Source organism: Lingula anatina, chromosome 1 (genome assembly GCF_051362555.1).
Source record: "Lingula anatina isolate TDL-2025a chromosome 1, LinAna3.0, whole genome shotgun sequence".
Taxonomy (NCBI): domain Eukaryota; kingdom Metazoa; phylum Brachiopoda; class Lingulata; order Lingulida; family Lingulidae; genus Lingula; species Lingula anatina.
This window is the reverse complement of record NC_141767.1, coordinates 17,335,141-17,343,096: the sequence shown is the minus strand read 5'-3', so window position 1 is coordinate 17,343,096 and position 7,956 is coordinate 17,335,141. Positions and strand designations below refer to the sequence as shown.

Genomic DNA, 7,956 nt, shown 5'->3' with positions numbered 1-7,956 from the left:
CAATGGCCATCCACCACAGATGCATATGATGATGATGTGTCCTACAAAGTTTACTCAACATTCAGACAAACAGCAAATTGTGGTTTGTGGCATAACTTTCCAGAACAATGTATTTTTTGAGTGCAGCTATTTATGTGTATTAGTAACAACTTCCCAAAAGGCCAATGTGTTGATGTACCAGTAGGGTGGGCTTTGGATTTGTGGTTGGTTCCTTAAAGAAATGTGGAGTGACTTTTGTGTCCTTTTATATTTTTTGAGTTGCAACTACTGAAGGTCTATGTAATGTAGGTTTTCTGTTTACTACCTGTTTTATTATTTTTTATTTTTTTTTTTGGGGGGGGGGGGAGGGGTATGAAATATTTATTCTGTCAAAACATTCATTATGTATTTAATTGATGTTAGGTGCTGGTTGACTGTGGGTCTCGGACTGAGGCATAATCGTTTAATGAGTTATTATATCATGGCCAAACATGGTGTTTCTGGACATGTACATTTAGCCTGCGTCCGTCGTCACCATCTCATGTGCCTTCTCGACTACTACTAGTAATAAATAAAAGGAAAAACATGTACATGTATACTGCTTATTATGTTCAAACTTTATAACTTTAATACAGCTTTTGTTCAAAAACAAGCCCCTTCTTTCTTGAAGTTGTTTAAATTGTCGATAGGGACAGTCGGGCTGACGTCACACGTCCTTGGCAACTGGCATCTGGGGTAAAACAATGCGGGAAAACATGGCGGATCGCATTGGCTTGTGTGTAAATATCGGCAGACTTTGTCCGATCATGTCACACTTCACAGAGCTTGACCACTTGTGTCAGTGAGGATAAGCTATTTACCTGGTTGTTTTCCTTTGATGGCCTGTGCAATTAGCCGCTGCTCACCTGGTTAAGAGATAAAATCGACCTTAACCGCCGATCGTTATCTCTGATAGGAATCTGACAGCAGTAAATTACAAAGACACTATGCGTACCTGGATGAGCCTAAGATTCACACCTCCCCAAATAGAACACCCTCAGGAAGCGATTGATTTTATCTAGGTAGGTGCCAGTTGTACTAATTACAGTTGACATTGCACTGCTGCTAAATGTGACAGGTAAGATTTGGTTTGGTATAGATTTACTGGTATAAAAGGGTCCGTACAATGTTTATCTTTAACTCAATCACACATTAACGATGGTGAAAGCTTGCTGTGTACCAGATTGCACTGCCAACAGTGTAAAAAACCCAGAAAGGAAATTTTTTGTAATTCCTAAAGATGAAGAGAGAAAAGAAAAATGGTTACAAGCCATAGGTCGTGCTTATGTCACAGAAGACGGGGTTGTCGATCACAACAAGATGTGGTCCCCTAGTTCTAGACATGTGTATGTCTGTTCAGCTCATTTCATAACAGGTAAGGAGAATGTAAATTAACATTGTTTGGTATTTGATTAAGAGAGTTATATTGATAATCATTATAAATGTATGTTAATATACATCTATATACAGTACCTATATCTGTATTAAAAGTAAAAGGGATGGAGCGTTGAGACCAAAGTAATTAGAACATGTAATGCTTCCTCAAATATGAAGTGTGGGGCTTCATTGATGGTTTTTGCTTTAATGCTTATATATTGTAATCAAAATTATACTTAAAATAAGTTTTTTTTTTCTTCTCAGGAGTGAAAGCTCGAGATGCCAGCCACCCAGATTACATCCCTACATTATTTCCCCACAAAGTAAAGACTGATGAAAAGTCTGCATCAATCATGGGACGTTATTCACGTGCGACAAAAAGAAGCTCAGATACACCAGGTACATATTCAATATATCATAGTTAATATACATAAATCTATTAAATTTGAATATTGAGGCAATTCTACTTGTTCTAGCTGTACAGGGCGGCATATGAGTGAAACTTTCTCTTAGGTGTATTATCAATGGTTTAGAATTTCTGCTGATGCAAATTTATTCCTGTTTTAGTATTTATTGGACATTACTGCTATGTTTGAATTTTACCTGCATTTCTATACCAAACTTTATTATCAAATATACTCTTACAGTAACTCCCTTTTGACTTGTGATGTTTCCTTCTAGTTATTGACACAAGGCGAAAGAAGAGCTGTAAAGAAGAGCTAACAGAATGCGACCAGTCTGAAGATGATACCTCAACCAGCATGCCTACTTCTGAAGAAGGTATGTGAATGACACCATATTGCAGTGTCAGAATATATTCAGTTAACAGCACAATGAATAAGCACCCATTACATATATTATCTTTTGGCCTTGATAGATATTTTATACTTTAATTAATCCTTGATTATGAATAAGCATAATAGGGAAGTGTCAGAAGAAGCTTAAACAGGGAACAATGTTAAATTATAACACTTAAAGCTGAATAAATTATTTATTATGACCCAGATGCCACAAAGCATAGAATTAGTGTATATATCATTTGATTCAAGATGAAGTATTTTTATACAATATGATTTTTTTAAATCCAGTAATTTACACTATAATCTCACTTAATCTCTCAATACAACTGTTTTTTCAGGACCTGTCCAGGATGAGGCCAAGCTCATAGATAAGCCACTGAGCGAAATGGGAAGAGATGAGTTATACTTGGAAATTGAGAATCTGAGAAGGGAGAGAGATGATGCTCATGCACGGATCCAGAGCATGGAGAAACTACTTACCCTAACTTCATTCTCCACATCCTCTGTCGAAGGTAACGACAGTGCTTGCCAGATGATGACTGGTATTTCTTGGACTATGTTCATGCAGATTTTGACTTTTCTAAGTCCATTTTTACAACCAGGTTCTAGTCTTCCTCTAAAAGAACAGTTGTTTTTGACACTAGTAAAGTTGCGACATAATTTAACATTTGAGTTTCTGGCACATGTCAAGGGCATACCAAAATCAACTTTCATTGACACTTTTTGGAGGTTAATGGATGAGATGTACAGTAAACTAGGATTCATGGTAAAATGGAGTGATAGAGATAACATGTTTAAAACACTGCCATCAGTGTTTAAGAAGAAGTTCCCACGTTTAACCTCAATTATAGACTGTTTCGAAGTGTTTATTGAATCCCCCAAAAATCTACTAGCACGTGCCCAGGTTTATAGTAACTACAAAAAGCACACTACTATGAAATTTTTTATTTCTTGTAACCCACGTGGTTCTGTGAACTTTATATCCAAAGCCTGGGGTGGTAGAGCATCTGATATTAAAATTGTCCGTGACTCAGATTTCATTAGCAGCAAATATCATCTTCCTGGAGATCAGATTCTTGCTGACAGGGGTTTTTTGTTGCAAGATGATTTTGCATCTAAGTGTGGTTGTCACCTTTTAAGTCCCTCGTTTACAAAAGGACAGAAGCAATTATCTGCTAGAGATGTTGAAAAGTCGAGAAGTGTTTCCTCAGTCAGGATACATGTTGAAAGAGTAATTGGTTTGTTAAAAAACAGGTTCACTATTTTAAAGGGCACATTACCACTACGGTGTGTGCAAAGCATGAAAGATGAGAGTGAGGACATGGCCATATCAAGTGCAGATAAAATAATTACAGTGTGTGCTGTTTTATCCAATTTGGGACCTGGCATTGTTTAAGAAGTAATGTCAGTTTGTGCAGGCCCAGGGTTGGTTTTGGTTCAGTGATTTCATTTTACTTGTATTTTATATTTATATTAATAATACTGTCAAAAAGTTGTTGTAGCTGTACAGATTTAAAATTGCATTGTCATTTCAATAGAGGGACTTATTAATAAAATTGGCTGGTCAAAATGTGTATTTTTAAATATTATTCAGGTTATCCACTAATTTAACATTTAGAATCAAATGGTTAGAGAACTTTTGCAATTGAAATGTGAGTAAGAAGGATTTATTTATAAGATCCTTGGGTACAAAAGAAACTCTTGTGTTACGCAGATAAATGCAAAAAAAGAAGACTACAGCTTACTACTACTGTAATATAAATTTTATTTAAGTTTAAATGCACCATGCAGTCATCTATTATTTCTTCTGTTATTGTTCTAAAGGAAAAAGTGTTATGTAAGAACAATTGTAATGCAAGGCCGGAGGTCTATATAACTGAAATAAAGAACTGTAACCTACATCATCAGTGGCCTTATTGGAAACCTATATTGGAGGTCTATATAACTGAAATAAAGAACTGTAACCTACATCATCAATGGCCTTACTGGAAACCAAACTTAACACTTCAATAAAACATCAATAAATCTTACTACATTTTTTGTCTCTTTTTGCTTCTGCACCTTTTACAACTCTAGACCCTGGCACACATTTCAATTTTAATTTAAGACACCTGATATGAAACTATATATACTGAGATCAACAAATTCCAACTCGATCATCTTATCAGAAACTAATCTAAACACTGAACTTTTCAATAAAACTTACTACTTTTTTGTCTTTTTCGCTTCTGCGCCTTTTACAACTCTAGACCTTGGCACACATTTCAATTTTAATATAAGACACCTGATATGAAACTATATATACTGAAATCAACAAATTCCAACTGTACTTCATCACAAGATACTAAACACAAGGCTTGAATCTAATCAATGGTTTTATCAGACACCAATCAAAACTTTTCAATCTAACTTACTGCTTTTTTTGTCTCTTTTTGTTTCTGCAACTTTTACAATACCAAACTCTAGACCTTGGCACACGTTTTAATTTAAGACACCTGATATGGAACCATTCATCACAGGCATCGCAACCAACCATGGGTTCTTCTTCGCTGGGTGACCTGCAAAGACAATAAACCTTGGAATTGTTGCCCACAGTTGATGATTGACTATTTGCTGAAGCATTTTCCAACTGCCGGGTCAACAATTCTGGCAGGACACAATGGAGCCAAAAAGTATCCAGTTTGGTTGCCATGTCTGTGATGAAAGGGTCATCCCTTATTACCCTCGTAATCACACAATCCACAGGGGTCCAAACAACGAGGTCAACATACTGGGCATCAGCCACGTACATCTGAAGCTGTACTTGGGCATAGTACTTGTGTTTTTTTTTGAGAGAAAATGTATCATCCAGACAAAAATTCTCCTTGGATACGTTGTCCTCCATGGTTTTCTCGCGACAGCTGAAAGGGCATTTAATTTCAAGAGCACCAAGTCCGCAACATAAACATGTGATGATTCCATCTGGTGATGCACCAAAATGTGGTTTGTTTGGTGATAACAGCAATCCTGACTTTGCTAATTGGGCCTCAGAATGTTGAAGCCCAACATGGTCTGCCACATATACATTTCCTGATGGGCACAGCTTTGGCTTGCGCGGATCTTCTTGAACGACATGCCTATACAGCTCATATGCATTTTCCTCATTTTCCCTCCCCCACTCAATAGCAGGTACTCTAAGAGGCTGGTCAGATGGGTTGCAAATTTTCTGTAGCAGTGTAGAGGATGGCTTGGCAATGCTTGTCTGCATAATGTCACCAGCAACAGATGCAGTTATTCTTCCAGTCCTTACTTCATGCCAGGCCGAGGATGAGGATTGCAACCTGGTTTTCTCTTCAACACTTTTAATTTCCTCAGGGGTTATGGTATGTTTTCTATAAATGTCATTACACAGATCAACCATATCTGCCTTGCTAATGGTTGTATACTTTTCCTCATAGAGAGTTCTCAGATTGTCTGGAACCATGGATACAGGGGCTAAATCATCAGAATTGTCTTCTATAAAGGCCTCGTTGTAATCACTCCAGGCACTTAGTCCTACTACAGCAGTCCCTAGATGTTTAATAGACTGTAGGAATCTGTGTTGTTCCTCATCAGTGGCTGGCCTCGGCAATTCCCTGTGGACTCTGGTGCTCTCCCTGAGCTTTTTCTTAGCTTTTTCACTATAGAACTTTATAGATGCAATGGGAGCTGGTTCAACATCTTTTACATAACACTCATTCCACTGGCAAGGTAAATCAGTGCAGGCAGAGGTTGTGAAACCTAGTCTAACTGCGGCTTCCACCTTGTATAACACTGCTCCAATGTGAGAACATGTCTCTCCCAAACTAAAAAATAAAGAGCAAATGTTCATAATTTGTACAGGTTACTCTCCAGATGGAGGAAATGTGCATTTTCATAACCATCTAAATTTTATTTTCAATATTTAATATTTTTAAAGGCTAAAGAGTGCATTGCACAGTTTAAGATTAGTTTAAGATTAACTAACTATTTACCCTGCCATGCAATTGCAAGAATCACTACTGAAAAAGATAATTACCCTGCCATGCAATCGCAGTGTGCAGTAAGAACTTTTCCATCTTTGCTCAAGGCCACCCATGGGTGATGTGGCTCCTCTGTCACACGCCATGAAGGTTTCACATCTGCTTTTAGGATAAAATCCCCTCTACTTGTCTTGTAATGATACACAGTCTGTACCCAGCCAGAGGTGAAAAAAACATGGGCATCCAAAGACTTGTAGTTTTCCATTGCTTCTGGGGAATACAGACCTGTCAACAAGATGAAAAAAGAAATAAATAAAAATTTCTGATTAAGTAGATGTGAAAATTGTAAAGGTGTTCCACTGTTTGAATAAGCTGACATGATCTTCCGAACCTGGTTTAATTTTTTAACCATATATAAGACTGGACACTAACACATTCTATTAACACTTGGAAAATAAAGGCAGGCTGAGGTCATTTTCATGAAAACACTTTTCATTTCTGCTTATATGAAACAACAATGGAAATCTCTATATTTACTCAAAGATTTTTACTTACGAGGAGATTTGATCAAATAATGATATATATCTCCATAATATGTAGCTGGCCACTCCTTCATGTCATTAGTCCACTTGTCAGCAGGTTCTTTGTAGGGGCACTGATTGATCCCAACCAGGTTTAACTTCATTTTGTATCGAGTCTTGGCTTCATTAGGCAGTCCTTCTTGATAATCATATGCCATTGTGCTTGTACAATAATTAAGCTGCAAAATATAATGGAAAGTGTCTAAAGTTAAAAAATAAGAGCATTTTGTCAAACTGTAAATTTTGTTTAATGCCAAACTTCCCAAAAGAAAAAAAAAATAATATCCATTACTGAATGAGACACTTATTAACAAGATCATACTCTGTTCATATAAATATTACGGTAGATAATATAATTCACTGTTACAAGGTAGCTGCAACTTTTAATTTACACGAAACAATAATAAGCAATGTTTAAAAATTAAGCATAGATATATTATGGGCATAGATATGAGAAGTCCATATGTTTAATATGTTACTGGTTACAACTTACAGTAAAGAATGAAAGCACGTGGTAAATCAAATATACATGGGTAGTAACAATTTAACATGCCAGAAAATAGCACATTAGCATTGTACTTACATATATCAAAAGTGCTGGTAATCTGAATGCAGGAAACAACAATGTCTTCTCTTCTAAAAAGTCTGCAAGCAAGTGTTTACGCTCTCCTGCAAGGCTTGCATTTATATACAAACCAAATGAAGCCATGGAGCTGAAGCCATAGAAGCCATAGCTTTGATAACATCACCCAAACCCCATTCCCATTGGTTATGCCAGCAGCAGTTAGTTTAATCACTGTGTACAGTAATCTTATAATAATAATTATTCTAATTACCTTCCAGTGCAATGCACTTTCCAAGTCCCCTCAACGTTCCACACTCGAATAAATGCCATTTTTACTTCTTCACCACACGTGCTTAGATATTGGCACTTGCGTAGGACGTCGAAGGTAAGGGCCGATTTTATCCCGTAATCAGGTGAGCAGCGGCTAATTGCACAGGCCATCAAAGGAAAACAACCAGGTAAATAGCTTATCCTCACTGACACAAGTGGTCAAGCTCTGTGAAGTGTGACATGATCGGACAAAGTCTGCCGATATTTACACACAAGCCAATGCGATCCGCCATGTTTTCCCGCATTGTTTTACCCCAGATGCTAGTTGCTAAGCCAAAGTGCCCGGATGACCGACTGTCCCTATT

The 7,956-nt window shown here is 37.1% G+C and overlaps 2 protein-coding genes across 3 annotated transcripts; one reads left to right on the top strand and one right to left on the bottom strand.

Moving 5' to 3' along the window:
• Nucleotides 1-700: 700 nt before the first annotated feature.
• LOC147764028 (uncharacterized) lies at nt 701-4,225 on the top strand. Of its 2 annotated transcripts, XM_087000100.1 has the most exons (5): nt 701-1,040; nt 1,259-1,393; nt 1,660-1,794; nt 2,077-2,175; nt 2,534-4,225. In XM_087000100.1, the coding sequence occupies exons 2-5, from the start codon at nt 1,339-1,341 to the stop codon at nt 3,589-3,591; spliced, it is 1,347 nt and encodes a 448-aa protein (XP_086856226.1). In that variant the 5' UTR covers nt 701-1,040; nt 1,259-1,338; the 3' UTR covers nt 3,592-4,225. The 2 variants fall into 2 exon arrangements, with proteins under 2 accessions (XP_086856226.1, XP_086856225.1); XM_087000099.1 differs by lacking the exon at nt 701-1,040 and having other exon boundaries at nt 1,073-1,393.
• LOC147764027 (uncharacterized) lies at nt 3,941-7,406 on the bottom strand. Its single transcript, XM_087000098.1, has 4 exons — nt 7,340-7,406; nt 6,731-6,935; nt 6,232-6,460; nt 3,941-6,019 (listed from the first exon to the last, which is right to left on the bottom strand). The coding sequence occupies exons 2-4, from the start codon at nt 6,912-6,914 to the stop codon at nt 4,606-4,608; spliced, it is 1,827 nt and encodes a 608-aa protein (XP_086856224.1). The 5' UTR covers nt 6,915-6,935; nt 7,340-7,406; the 3' UTR covers nt 3,941-4,605.
• Nucleotides 7,407-7,956: the final 550 nt, after the last annotated feature.